At 40.3% G+C, this 15,465-nt stretch overlaps 1 protein-coding gene across 1 annotated transcript; it reads left to right on the top strand.

Moving 5' to 3' along the window:
* The first annotated feature begins 917 nt into the window (after window positions 1-917).
* CILP2 (cartilage intermediate layer protein 2) lies at window positions 918-15,226 on the top strand. The gene is made up of 8 exons (XM_053456316.1): window positions 918-1,023; window positions 4,793-5,062; window positions 5,687-5,869; window positions 6,715-6,867; window positions 7,431-7,697; window positions 8,878-8,986; window positions 11,628-11,785; window positions 12,583-15,226. Exons 1-8 carry the CDS (start codon window positions 963-965, stop codon window positions 14,964-14,966), a joined length of 3,585 nt encoding a protein of 1,194 aa, XP_053312291.1. The 5' UTR covers window positions 918-962; the 3' UTR covers window positions 14,967-15,226.
* The last annotated feature ends 239 nt before the right edge of the window (window positions 15,227-15,465 follow it).

Genomic DNA, 15,465 nt, shown 5'->3' with positions numbered 1-15,465 from the left:
TCATTAGAACAAGGATAGCTAAATAGATCAGATTCGGATTAATTTTGTTGTGATTGTATATGCCTAAAGCACACTTTTTGGATCCATTGTATCTGAAAGTGGGCTTTGCAGGGTTAATTACATATGAATTGCAGCCCTTCAACCTTTTATTGATAGTCAGCTCAGAAAGACGATAAAGATAAAGCTTTGGATGTGATGTCCATAAGCAAAACCTGCCTAAAACACCGCTTTTTAAGGTTTCCTCACTTAATCCTACAGATGCAACTCCTTATGCTTGATATTTATTATGATACAGCCTCGTACTTTGGCAACGTGCTTTTAAAAACAGTTAAAGGATTTCTTTCTAGAAAATGACTTCCCTGAGGCTGAATTAGAAAAAAAATATTTCCAATGCATTCATTTAAACCTTATTAGAAAATTGCAAAACATTGGCAAAGACTGTGCGAGAATTAACTCTGTGGGACCTAAAGGGCGAACATTAAAAAGTTTCATGCAAGATACTGATTTGGATTCCCTTTATCATTGAGTCAGGCAGAAGGGAATTTCACACACTGAAAAAGTCCGTCCCATTCCACCCCGAGACACTGACAATTTAGTCTGCGAGTCCCCTATTTGCAATGGGACTTGGTGGGGCAGTCACTGGAAGATGGGAATGTGGGGACAGAGCCAGGGCAACAGTCAGAATGAAACAATGCGGAGAAGTTATAAAAATAAATTGATTTAGAAAGAGGGCAATTACAAAGAGTGGAGGCACACACTGTAGTGTTGGTTTACATCTTGAGTTTTGTCCAGATCCTCCGACACCCTATTTGGGCTCTTATTTCTCCTCCTGTAAACAGATCCCTCATCTGGAAGCTGGAGGAGGATTTATATCCAGCATCTGCTAGAGCTGCTCACTACCTGTCTCTACAGCCTGAGGGAGGGAGACTCAAAAACCCATCTATCCTACACAGGACACAAACATGCCAGCATGTTACCCTACACTTATCCTTACCATTCTCCTGAAATTCTCAACCACTTACAGTAAGTAGACCACTTCTTCTTCTAAAACCTGAAGTGTCTTTACTCCCTTTGTATACTATTAGAACTTTTTAGCCTCACATTTTTGGAGTGATTGTGCCCAAGAAGAAAACTTTTCATCTATTTTAAATATACCTTTTATCTTGTACAATGCATCACTTAGACTCTAACGCAAAGAGTTTACATTCCTATACTGCAATGGGGGTGGCACAAATACAATCATTTCTAATAATATTTGAATTTAAATTACAATTCTTTTTAATCACGCACCTTGGGAAAATCACAGGTATGTAAAACGGTTCTGATAAGAACCACAAGCTTTCCAGTGTTATGTTTGGTTTTAATCGTAGCTATTCTTATTGACCAGCACATACAGAGACACTGGACTGGATTCAATATTATAGGTAAGTGAATAGCATGCGTTTCATAGATTAAAATGGAAAAGAAATCCATAAAAACACACATATGTTGGCCCACATTCAATACTTGAGATTAAATATATTGCACTCTTATATATGTAATTTTTTCCCATTGTAATCTATGCAGTTTAGTTCAATTACTTGTGAAAGGTTGATCTCTAGCATTGAATCAAGACCACTGGCTGTATCAACATTATTGTAGAGGCTGTACAATCTGCTAATTTCACATTGTTAAAGCACATCATCTAACTCTGATCTTGGTGTGTTATTGATAACACATCCTTTGTGTTAGTGATGGGAACCACTCATTTATCTGTTTTAGGGCCTCTAAAATGTATAGCCGACATGGGAGGATGTATTTGGAGAGAGAGCGAGAAAGAAATGCTCCAGACAATATTATTGAGATTGAAGGTGTCACCATCATCAAATTGTAATATAGGCATTAATGCATAGGATCACATATAAGGTTTGGTGATCCTATGCCATTACACACACATGTGCCTACTTTGTAAGTGAGAAACCTCAAGGAAAAAAGTAGAAACCTTACTGAGCTACCAGTTCTTGTTATTGTGTTCTGAATTTGGCTGTTTATTTTTAAAAATAAATAATTGATCTGAATTAAAATATTTGTTCTGGATTCAATATGAGATTTAATTCAACCAAAAATGTAATAATCACAGGGCATATTATTGGGACATATTATTGGGTCATGGTGCGGATATTGCCTACCTCTGTTTTAGGCCCCTGGGAGCTTGTATAGCTGGGCGGACAGGGCACATGTATGAGTGGGTGTGATTGGTTATGTTTGTATGCGGGGGGGGTGCGGTTTGTGTGGGGTGTCTGTCATTAGCAAAGGGGTTAGTCAGTGCCACTTTGAAAGCAGGGTATGGCCAGAGACAAGGGAGAAAATATGGAAGGGAGAGTTTGTTGAAATCTTCGTTTTCTCCCTCCTGCCCCGGAGGAGGCCCCTCCTCCAGAGAAGGAAGGATCGGATAAGAAAAGGAGAGGAGAAAATTAAAAATACCGGTATAGGAGGATTCCCAAGACTTTTGGGAACTGAATAATGGCTTTCTCTATCCTCGCTAGCGTAATCGGGAAGAAGAGTCCAGAGAAATTCTTTTGGACGGCATGCCATACTTATGGGGGGTTGGCATTATGATGAACAGTTTCGCCAGCGTCTGGCAGTGCGCCGGTCCATTGGATGGGACCACATGGATATCGCTCTCTGGCTGTCTATCATGACCCGTCCTGCAATGCACCAAGGGGGATTTGCGACCTTTCTTGGGGGGGGAGCACTCAACGCAGAACAGGCTACTGCTATCAGTTTAATGACAGCCAGTGTCAGTTCAGGCACAAGTGTTCGGAATGCGTTTCCCATTGCTTCAAGCGGGGTAAGACAGCTGACAAAAGCGACTTGGGAGGTAAGGGGGAGGACGCCAGTGGACGTCGGCACCATGCTCCCGTGGCTAAATCATTATAGGAACCGTAGGGCAGCGGGGATCCTGTTTAATGATTTCACACACAGGTTCTGGATCCCCTTCTCAGACCGTCCTGCATCACTGTGCGGAACTTACGATCTGTTCGTGATTATGCTCAGGTGGTTCGTGAGAAGCTGGCAAAAGAGGTTTCACTTGGACGTATGGCGGGTCCTTTTTCTGCCACTCCGTTGGCTACGTTATGGGTTTCTCCTTTAAGCGTGGTCCCAATGAAGGAGCCCGGAAAATTCCGTTTAATACATCATTTATCATACCCCCAAAGGGGGTTCGGTAAATGATGAAATCTCTGCGGAACTGTGTAGGGTTTCATATGCATCTTTTAATGCAGCAGTTCGTTTACTTCAGGTATCTGGATCTGGAGCTCTCATGGCAAAATCGGACGTGGAATCGGCTTTCTGCCTTCTGCCAGTGCACCCGGAATGCCATCACCTTCTGGGATGTCAGTTCGATGGGCAGTTTTATGTGGATTTGAGCCTCCCTATGGGATGCTCAATCTCATGTTTTTATTTTGAATGTTTTAGTACATTCCTGGAGTGGGTGGTGCGGAGAGAGTCTGGGCTTTCCTCCATCCTGCACTACCTTGATGATTTTCTATGCATTGGGTCACATGACTTGCCAGCATGTGCTCGGTTGCTGGCTTTGGTTCAGGAGGTTATGCAGTGTTTCAGAGTTCCCTTGGCCCAACCACTTGTCTGAGTTTCCTGGGAATCGAGATCGATTCCGTGTGTGGTGACATAAGTATTGTTGTCAATGTTTTTGCCAGTTGAACTCTTCCTGTATCATGTGTCTTTTGATATGTTAACGAGGGCACACCTACAGTGATTCAATATGCCTGTTGAATGCAAAATCTTAGTTCAGTCTCTCTCTGCCCAACATCCTGCGTGGATGGGGTAATCGGTGGTGTTGCATTGTATGTTGGGCTGTCACTCATTTATTGTATGTTACTGTGTTTTTGTCGCTTATTAAATATCTGTTAAAATAGACGAACCTTTGTGAGATATATTTTTATATTTGGTTTAAACACCACACCGTGGCCATAGAGTGTCGTCTTCCGTGGGAAAAATTCATAGACTTGAAGGCTGAGGTAGCGAGGGTTCGTTCATTTAGGTCACTGTTGGGCAAATTGAACTTAGGCCTGTTTACATCCAAATCTGGTGTCTGTGTTTATTTGTAGAGGGGTGTTTATTAGGTCAAGTATCGCTCAGCACTGTCCCCTCTACTTTAATACAAGTGGTAGTAGACTATACAAGGGCAAATGAGGCTACATGCAACTGTCAATGGTACACCAACTCCTGGTAGTGGTATTTGTAACCATGGTGCATGTTCAACAGCTCTCTTTGCCTGAAACGTTCCTCTGTTACACCACTCCATATTCTACAATCAGAGACTGGCATGTGAAGTACGTTTTAATTAATTATGTTGTGCCCTAAGTCCAGAAAAAAATAATCAAATTCAATCTTTTAAGCTACGGGGGTAGGGTTACAGAAACACGAACTCATGTAGAGGGAGATGATAGGTCTGTTCTCTTTCTTCTTTACATGTTTTCTTTTTACCAATCCTTAACCGTCACCCTCAATACTTTGCCTGTGTCTTATATCATATACCCTTGTAAAATTGCTTTTGTATTTTCAGTACCTAACCTGTTTGCAAAAGCCTATACCCCATATGTTCCTTGGCTACTATAAAAACAGTTTTGTTGATTTATGCTTCCTTGTGTTGTATTAAAAATATCACTTGCTCCATAATTTCCTCCCTGTATTATTGACAAGATGTGGTCATTTTCTTGTGTATCATCTTTTTTTTGCTTTTTGTCTTCAGTCAACTATACAACTGAGACAGTCTCATCAACCTTTTCAGGTACCACAGAGTGGACATCTTGGTTTAACATAGACCACCCAGGAGGGGAAGGAGATTATGAAACAGTACAGGCTATTCGCTTCTATTATAAAGATCGCTTGTGTTCTCGACCTATTGCCCTTGAAGCCAGAACGACAGATTGGGCAACTCCTGAACAAACAAAGGAGGTTGTACACTCTAATCCAGAAAAGGGGTTCTGGTGCATTAACAAAGAGCAGCCCAAAGACCAGAGGTGTTCAAACTACCATGTTAGATTTCAGTGTCCACTGGGTAAGTGATCTGTGTTAAATAAGACGCCAAAGATTCACACATTATAGAAACAATGGTAGGTCCAAGGTTGATTAGCTGTAACACTTAATAGAGCATGTTGAGTGTGTGATCTCTATCAATATTCATGTGAAACACACCCTAACCAAAAAAGATATACATTGGTAGTCTGAAAATATTACTATGAGCCATAAATGAATTAGCTTGTCTGTATGGATTAATATATCAGAACGATTCATCTCTTTGAGTCAATGAATTTTCATGGGAAACTCAGCTGTTTCAAGTGGAAATCCATGGCCATTAACACAAGTTAAGTTTAAAGCCACTGTCAGTACCTATCTTCTATTGAAAAGCAGCTTTCATACATTTAACATTAAACTTGTTATCACCGGTCCACTTGAAAGACCATGCATTTAGTTGCATTATTATTTTCCAAAACTTGTTGGCATAAGAGCAAGTTGGTACCTTAAAAAACAAGCCAATGGAAACGAAGATAATCCCAGTTCTTTAAAAATATTTACTGTATTTGTGGGAGCACTGGAGTATATTTTTTGGTGTGTATACCATATTGAATAAACTATATATTGATAATTACATGGGAACCAACAATTTTATGCCTCACTCCAGATCTTCTTTACTGGTCTCATTGGTCACCATGGAGTTCGTGTTCCCAGACCAGCTGTGGCTCCAGAGGGATTCAGGTCAGGCATCGTTCTTGCATCTATACTCAGCCTTTGGGTATTTTGAGTCTGAAAAGGTGTGTGGGGGAAGCTACGGAGAGGAGAGTCTGCAACTCCAGCCCCTGTGTAGGTGAGAAACTAAGCAGCATTGATGGGTTCTATTCACTAAAGCATTCCTTGATAGGACAAGTATTATTTTTTTTACCTTGTGGCTGACAGCCCTGGTATTTACCAACAGTATTCTTACCTGGGCAAATCATATGGGTAGACCAGTTTCTGTGACCCTTTTAAGCACTGACTATAATGTTAAAGGTCACAACTGCATTGTTCAAAGCTTGGATTTTAAATGTGTCAGTCGGAGGTAACTTCCTACACTGCATCACATCAGTTACTGGAAAAAAAAAGGTGATAAAGGGGTATTACTGCCGGGTGACTCTAGCATTCGTATCACCATGTGGCGCCTGGGCCACTGCCCTTCTTGCACTGCTACTCCCAAAATATGGTAAGAACTTATTTCAGAAGGTAATGAAAAATGTAATAGTAGGCTTAACCCCTTAATGACAAAGCCCGTACATGTACGGGCTCAAAATGCATTGTTTTCAATGGGTTTTGGGACAGCCCATTGTGCTTAAGGGGTTAAATGAACTCAGAACACAACGGTAAGTTAAGACCACATTAGCAAAATGGTGGGGACTACATGCCTCATCCTTCTAACAGAGAGAATGTAAAAGTAAAACACAACTTATCCATATAGTTTAGTAGGATACTGAAAAGACTGGACAAGTTAACTTTCTGAGTAACAATGAATTTCACGTTAAAGTATAGAAGACTTTAGAAATGTTGTATATTCTGCACATCATGTTAATGACATTAGATGCACCTGAAAGGTACTTTTTAAAGCCTCCATTTTATAGCTGCATATGTTTAATAAAATTGTTCACACAAACTGATTTTGACGATGGCCATACTACTCAGAAGGGAAGTGGTCACCCTGGGGATTGTGGACCCCTTGTACAAAGACATGTGGAATGGGAAGAAGCATCAGACGCCGGACCTGCAATAGCAAGGACATTTCCTGTGTTGGAAAGTCGTTCCAAGTTCAAAAGTGTCAGAAGTCTCCATGCAATGGTAGGAAATATCTCTTGTATTTTTATGCATTACCTCTATTGATTCAAGCTGGCTAAACCTGGACATAAGTTTAGATCTAATAAGCGATCACCCCATTATATTCCCCACTATGGAAATGGGAAATCACTGCTTCCCCCAATTTTTATTTACATACAATCCCGAATTCCCTCTAGCCTGACAAACCCTATCCTGAATCTAAGATGAGACCAAGGGCTGATTACAATTTGAGTGTTTACAGCAGGAAACAGGGGCAGACTAGATGAGCCAAATGGTTCTTATGTGCAATCAAAGTCTATGTTTCTATTCTACCAGTCTCTCTGCTGAAGATTCATGTTCTTTATGATTAGCAAGATTATGTGTCCACTATTAAAGGGATGTTACAAGATTCAGTTTGTCCATCGGTGCTAGACGATTTTGTTCAGCTGTTCCACGTGTCTAATCTAGTATTTTTGTTCTTGACAAAGTATTAATGAAAGATGCCACTGGCACCAACATTGTTCATATTGTAAATTTTTATTTTCTTTCAACTTTTCATCAACCTCATTTCTGGATGCCGCTACCAGCCTGCAGTGGGTGTACTTGTGCCATTCACACACTAGTGGGGAAGGTCCACACTAGCCAAGGATCTGTCATTAAAAATGCCAAGGTGTTCCTCACAGACAAGCTGCTGGGAAGTACTGACCTACATGGCCACTTCAGAGTAATTGGACTATGCAAAGAAGATACTTTCAACATCACTGTGGCAAAGGATGGTTTCTCTTCTGAAACCTTGCAGACCCTGACAAACGGCACTGGAATGTCATATTTTGAGACTATTTTAAAGAGGAAAGGTGAGAAAATTTGGTATAATAACAGTATTTTTTAAAGACAACCCAAAGGCCCAGGTGTATGGTTATCCCTATGATTTAAAAAAAAGTAATATTAGTGTGCATAAGACCAAGGACGTTGCTAGGTCTTCAAATGATTTAGGCTAGAGTGCACAGCAGATCAGATAGCAGTGGAGTCTGCTTTGGGAGTGGCCCCTTCTCTCCTCTTCTACCTCTTCCCTTTCTGTTTCTCTCTCTTTTTTATTTATCTCAACTCTTCCATTTCTCCAGGGTCTCCATTTGGGGCTATGAAGTCAAGATTTGGGGCTTCAGTAGCCCCAGTAGCACCCTAGCAACACCCCTGCATAAAAACACCCTTCTGTAAAGTTGTATAAAGACTGGTCTTTCTGTAAAGCTTACACTAAGGAAAATTCTCAATATTTCAAGATTTTGTTGACCAGATTAAGATTACACATTATTATTATTTTATTTATTTATATAGTGCCAACAAGTTACGCAGCACTTCTTACAATACATATATTCAAGGGGTATGACAAGACCAGAATTGACAGACTAAGACAAACCGATACATTAGGTCGAGAGAGCCCTGCTCGCAAGTTTACAATCTTGAGGGAATGGGGTGAGGACAAACATAAGGCACAGAGAAAGGTGAGAGGTAGAGTTGGGTTGTATCAGTGACAGGGAAGTTCTAGCAGCTAAGGTGGTATGTGGTATGGTGAGATGTTTCTTGAATGTTGGAAGGGTGAATGCTGAAACTTTGGTGGAAGTAGATTCTAGAGATATGGGGCAGCCCGAGGGAAATCTTGTTGACGGGAAAAGGAAGTGGTGATAAGTGAGGAGGAAAGCCTTAACCCATGGGAAGAACGTAAGGATCGAGTAGGGGAGTATTTGCTTATGAGGGCTGAAATGTATGGACCAGCAGTGTTATGGAGGGCCTTATATATTAGTACCTGGATTCAAAATTTAATTCTAAAGGTAATAGGGAACCAGTTATCTTCATTGAATGCAGCTCCTCTTCTGCTTCCCAATTTCACAGAGTGGGGAAGCAGAAGAGGAGCTGCATTCAAGGAAGATAAGCCTGGCAGCAGCATTTAGCAGAGGAGAGAATCCTATGTTTTACAGCTCTGTACACTAAATGTAAAGTGGCCTTGTTTGTAGTCATAACCTTTTTCTTTATCCTAAGGAAAGCCATATATTGTACAGCATCCTTACTCCAAGATCCGAAGGGTAGGACACAAGGTTACTCTGTGCTGCGAAGCTACTGGAAACCCACCACCCACTAAATATTACTGGTAAGGAGCAAGGTATCATGGGAGAGGATAGCATCATTGTTTATTTTTTTGCATAATGTGAAGTCTGCTATATATAGTATAGTATGTTTTTTTGACTGAAACTTTTTTTTTACTAAACTTCTCTGTCTTCTTACCTTGGCTTTGCTTTCTGTAAGCTACTGTAGATTTCACATGATCTGACGTAAGACACCCCATGCGTCACTTTTATTTATAGTAAATCTGATATCAGTATTTGAATTTGCAAGTCTATTCATGAAAACAGGAGGAAAAACAATAAAGTAATATCTGGAGTGACGTCAAAAGCCACTTCAAACAGACACTCAGGATGACATTAGGTTACTTCCAATTTTTATAAAATTATATGATTTGCAACACAATGATGTACTCTTAGTAAATAGTAATGTGGTACATAATGTACAGCTTCTACTGTAAATCACTTAGGACACTTCCTTGTTATTCAATGTAAGGGTCACAGAGTGTTCCCTTTTTAACCCCGTATTTTTTAAAATTGGATTTTTCTACAAATATGGAAACCTAAAGGAAAGACACAGGAAGGTCATAGTATAAAAGCTACAGTAATTTAGCTGTGAAAGAACAATGGACTAAGGAGGTTCGAGGAGTGACATTACTGCAGTAACACCCCATCTTGGAAATGTACGTAATGTGACATCCATATATTGTGCTGTTGCTGCTGTTGCAGATGGCTGCGCACGCACTTATCTGGTATGGTGCCCTAATGAGGTTCTTTCCTATGTAGCAAGTGCATATAAGAGAAGTAGCTGGAGATACAGTTCACTTACATCACCTAAAAACAAGAACAAGTGCCAGATAAAGTTTGAGGTTTGTACAGCAGGAAAAATGGACAGACTAGATGGGCCAAATGGTTATTACTTGCCATCAAATTTAACGCCTTAAGGATAGAGGACATAATATTATATATTACATCCTCTTCTACTGTCACCGATTGCAGCTAATTACTAGACTTGTGCATTCGTATTCAGACGAATTGAAAACGAACACGAAGGGTGCGTTTTCGTTGTTCAGCCCGAACAAACCGTATACGAAGACTCACAACGCGAAGAATCTTCGTGTTCGTCTTTATCTACTAATCTCCCTGGTCCCTTCCCGATCTAGCCTACCTTATCTACGCAGCATCGCAGGAGTTACCGAAAGCGGAAATCCGCCAGGAGTTAATGGAGCAGGGAGACAGGAAAAGTTCCCCGTCAGGAGTGCAAGCGACTCTATTGGTGGCCTGCAGGGGTCTCCTCCGGTATCAACCAACTGCTCCAAGAGTTAAAGGTCCGTACAAGCGACTTTATTGGTCGTTCGCACAGACTTTTAACTCTTGGAGCGGGGAGACCAGTGGTCTCTCCCGGCCAAGTTGCGGCACCAGGATTTTAAAAGTCTGTACGAGCGACTCTATTGGTCGCCAGCAGGGGGCTCGTCTGCCATCAACCAATGAAGTACAGGTGTACTTCATTGGTTGATGGCAGAGGAGGCCCCTGCAGGCCACCAATAGAGTTGCTCGTACAGACATTTAAAATCCTGGCCCCAAAGCTGCTGCATAGTCCGTACCGCATTAACCCCGCATTAACCCTTTCTACAAAAAAAAAACGGCAAAAAACAAGAAAAAAGAAAAAAACAAACACGAAGAATCTACACGAATATTCGCCCGAACTGAACACAGGAACGGGCGCTTATTCACGTAATAGAAAGATTTTTTTCCCCCACCAAGACGAACACGAAGACGAACACGAAGAAGAGATATTTTTGCACTCCAGGAGCCAATCACATGCACATTGTCAATAGCAATGCCTTTCTCTTCCTCACCCTGATGTTGAGGTGTAAAATACTGTCTCAGTAGATTTGTGGGATGGTTGTAGGAAAATTTGTTAGTGCAGATATATAAAGATTTAGATATCTTTTAAAAAAAATAATTTACATTTTTAAATTTAAAATGTATCTAATCCAGTTTTAACCCTGCAACGTAATGAAATATAAGGTGTTTCCGAAATCGAGACAAATACCTATACATATACTGTATATACAATATATTTTTTTTTCAATTGTACTAGTTATGTATAGTTTTATAGATGAAACCATGAAAAATTTTTGTCGAATTTTATTAGGATCTAGATGATGGTTTATATACGAGGGCCGTGTCCGCACTTTTATATAGTCCTAAAGTAAAATAAAATTTGTGTGGTTAAAGGGGTAATGTTTCTAATTTATTTAATTCTTATGAGAGAGCAGTGCAATTTGACTAGCGTCTTTGTAGATACCTGGGGGCCGATTCAGTGACCTGAGTAGGCTTTAAATGGGCTCAACTGTGTAAAACAACCTGACTAAACCTGATAGAACTATAGTACATTCGACGGTATGAAAATGCTGCATTGAAATCATAGTAATTCACTATTTATTGTTGCATTGAGACACAGGAGGTGATCTACTAAACTGTGTAATTTCTCTCTAGAAAAACTCTAATATTACTATATACTCTATATTACTATGTATATTAAATCTATTAGTAATCATTTTGTACCATCATATCCAAACCTAAAGCAGTGGCGCCTTCTTTCTATTAAGTAGTTATAAAAATTATATAGTATCCTTATATTTCTGTCTCACTGTCTTCATGCAGGTACCACAATGGCACATTACTTGACAAACATACATTCAAGTATGAACAGAGTTTAACACTTCGTAATATTACAGCGGCCCAGGCTGGGGAATACCAGTGCAAGGCTAGCAATGGACTAGGAGTTATCAAGTCCTCAATATCCCAACTGACTGTCATAGGTAAATAAAATACAAAATAATAACTATGATGAGTGTGAAATAGACGTTAATTGAAGTTTTAATAGTAGTTGATTCTGGACTATGCTAATATATCTATACTACAGAAGAATGACAAAAATACTTAAGGTATACTTAGTTGCATGAAATGTGTTTTCTGCCCTGTGACCACATCTACTGATAAATACAAATCATTTAACAGATTAATATACTTAAGACTTTAATTACTTTTGTAGCAATCCACAACAACAGCCAAATCACATTGGCTTTTAAGAACTTTGCTTTTACATGGTTGTGTACATAAGGATACGTGCAGTACCGATTATCTATAGAGTCATTCATCACTTAAATTATGTTGTCACACAATCTTCCGAATATGAATTCACAGCATAGATGATGGCTCCTCCATATGTTCAACTGTGTCAATAAACAAAATAGTGTCAGGAAAAGTATACTTATTGATACACTTTATCCCCGCTAATGTATGTTGTATAAATTGTAGTTTATGAATTATTAATGTTCCATCAATCAGTCCTGTTTTCATCTTTTTGTACACTCTTGGCACTATTGTATTTTCTTTTTCAATTTCCATGTTATTTGTCATCACTGTTGTTTGCCATTCTGCTCTCACTAATTCCGTGCTCAGATTACCCTGAGTTGTTGGGAAAGGGGCATAAGTGGTCTTTATTTGCTCATCTAGTTATAACTTTCCTGGGATAGTATATTTAGATATCATTATGTTCGAATTTGTGTTTACTAAAAATCCTCTTATTAACCATAACCTTGTAATTTTACTGTAGGGAAAGGTGAAGCTGGCTGTAACAAATCCCCACTGGAACATCTTGTTAAACTCCCTGTTGATTGCTATCAAAAAAGATCTGGTTCTAGCTACTACAACGTAGGCAAGTGCCCAAATACACAGTGTGTTGGGCAAATGACTTCAGACTTGCTATGCAAAGATAAAGTAGACTATTGTTGCGGGGTAAAACGAATGAAGTTACAAGAAGTAAAGTGTCCTGGATACATACTACCAATTATGGTGGTGGTGGAGTGTGGTTGTGCCCAGTGCATTCAACCTAAAGTTTTGATAAGAGGAAGGGTGACCTCATATGACAGCGGGGAGCCCCTGCGTTTCGGACAAATCATTGTGAGTGGTAAAAACATGGGCTTCACAGGATTTAAGGGTGAATTTACCCTAGAAGTGCCAAAAGGAACAAAAAGGCTGGTGGTTACTTTTGTGGATCCCAAAGATAGATTCTTGGAAACAATCAAAGTTTTTCCATTTGATCCAAAAGGTAGCACTGTGTTTCAAGATGTCAAGGTAATGAGAAGACAAGAGCCAGTTGATCTTGACCCTACAGTAACAAATGTAATTTCTCTTGGGGCATCAGGGGAAGAGGATCCAATGGGAGAGTTAGTCATCCCACCAAATTCTTTCACCAAAAACAATGGAGAAGTCTATTTGGGAACCGTCAAGGCCAGTGTGACCTTTCTGGATCCAAGGAATTTGAGCACTGCCTTTGCTGCTTCCAGTGACCTAAATTTTGTCAACAGGGATGGGGATATTTCCCCACTCAGGACTTATGGCATGTTTGCTGTTGACTTCAGAGAGGATACTACACATTCATTGCTACAGACTGGGAAAGTGGAGGTGCGGCTCAATACAGAGCAAGTTAAGATGCTCCAGCATCTTGAGAAAATGAAACTTTGGTCTTTGAACCAAGAGACTGGAATTTGGGAAGAAGAAAGCAATTTACAGATGGTTAAGGGTGGAAGGAGGGGAAAAAGAGAAGAGAGGTCATTTCTAATTGGACAGCTGGAGATACGAGAAAGACGCCTATTCAATCTGGATGTTCCAGAATTCCGGAGGTGTTTTGTAAAGGTTCGAGCCTATATGAATGAGAAGTTCATACCTAATGAACAGCTGGAGGGGGTAGTGGTGACCCTCATAAATCTAGAACCCATGCCAGGATTCCCATCAAATCCAAGAGCTTGGGGTCGATTTGATAGTGTAATCACAGGAAGAAATGGAGCATGTCTACCAGCTTTCTGTGATGCTCAACAGCCAGATGCCTACACTGCCTATGTTACTGCCACAATGGGGGGAGAAGAGTTAGAAGCTGCTCCATCATCTCCCAAACTGAACCCAAATATTGTTGGTGTATCTCAACCCTACTTGAATAAGCTGGGTTACCAGCGGACTGACCATGATGACCCTGCTGGTAAAAAGACAGCCTTCAAAGTTAACCTTGCCAAACCAAACCCAAACAGTTTTGATGAGAACCATGGCCCAATATATGTCTATCAAAATTTGCGTGGATGTGAGGAAGCACCAGATTCAGATAATCACTTTAGATTCTACCGGGTAGAAGTAGACAAATATGAGTATAATGTTGTTCCTTTTGATGAGACAGACTTGACTTCATGGATTGGTGGGTACTTATCTTGGTGGCCTAACCCACAAGAGTTTCGGGCCTGTTACATAAAAGTGAGGATCCACGGTCCACAGGAGTACATGGTTCGCTCTAGGAATATTGGAGGGAGTAACTCAAGGACTATAGGGCAGCTTTATGGTTTAAGAGATACCCGTAGTGTTAGAGGCATGGATGTGCATAGCACATCTGCAGCCTGTGTGGAATTCAAGTGCAGTGGAATGCTTTATGACCAGAGTTTAGTAGATCGAACCCAGGTTGTGGTGACTCCTCAAGGTAGCTGTCGTATTGTGGAAGTGAACAGGCTTCTGGAAGAATATCTTGCACGCCACCCTCCTTTGGCTTTAGGAAATGACACTGGTGAATTCAGTATGTTGGCTCCTTTTGACCCTTTAGGTCATAACTACGGAATTTATACTGTGACAGATCAGAACCCACGATTGGCCAAAGAAATTGCTATCGGACGCTGTTTTGATGGCACTTCTGATGGCTTCTCCAGAGAAATGAAGTCTCAAAGTGGAGTAGCATTAACATTCCGATGCCAAGAGAAGGCCATAACACATGAAAGTTTTTTCCAGCGTTTGCTTAACAATCCAGGACAAGCCCTTCGTGAGATCAGGCAAGAAATGCGTGAGAACGAACAGCAAGCAGCACCTGCACAAAGAGTGCCGTATCCTGGGACTGGCATTGTCAGCCTAATTAGAAGGCCCTCTGTCTCTCAGAGAGGAATGGGGCAATCTCAAAACAAGTAATTTCAAAGAAAAGGCGAGAAATGGTAAAGCTTTGTTGTAGCAAGCACTATTGCAGTCTGAGGCTCACATGTAAAAGCACAATATTGTGTCCACGGAAATATTGCATTATCATAAAATTATCTTGTAGAACTATCAGATCAGAAGTGTGAAACTGTCGACTATGATAGTTGTATGTATAAATAATGGAATGGACAATCAACAAGAGCTCATGGCCTGACCATATTTCATGGGGAAACATTATTCAATGGTAGCACCGTTATGGTGCAATCCACAGACTTTAAACAGGACAGACCTAAAATTCTAGTTTAATGGGCCGCAAAAAATGCTGAATAGACTGGTTTGTTACTAATCAATACCATATCTAATGAAAGTTTTTCTTGTACAAAAAATACTGAAAAGGGAATATGCTGCACTATAACATAACACTATATAATAACTTTTTGTACCTTCTAAGTTCAACAGGTTTCTTAACTACTCTGTACTGTTTATTTTATTGGAA

This window comes from Spea bombifrons, chromosome 1 (genome assembly GCF_027358695.1).
Source record: "Spea bombifrons isolate aSpeBom1 chromosome 1, aSpeBom1.2.pri, whole genome shotgun sequence".
Taxonomy (NCBI): domain Eukaryota; kingdom Metazoa; phylum Chordata; class Amphibia; order Anura; family Pelobatidae; genus Spea; species Spea bombifrons.
This window is presented reverse-complemented; position numbering and strand designations above follow the sequence as displayed.

Excerpts from the sequence above, each read along its gene's own strand:
- CILP2 (XM_053456316.1), top strand. The coding sequence starts at position 963 with ATGCCAGCATGTTACCCTACACTTATCCTTACCATTCTCCTGAAATTC. Across the intron at positions 1,024-4,792 it reads GAAATTCTCAACCACTTACA|GTACCACAGAGTGGACATCT; the intron begins GTAAGTAGACCA and ends CAACCTTTTCAG. Across the intron at positions 11,786-12,582 it reads ATCCCAACTGACTGTCATAG|GGAAAGGTGAAGCTGGCTGT; the intron begins GTAAATAAAATA and ends ATTTTACTGTAG.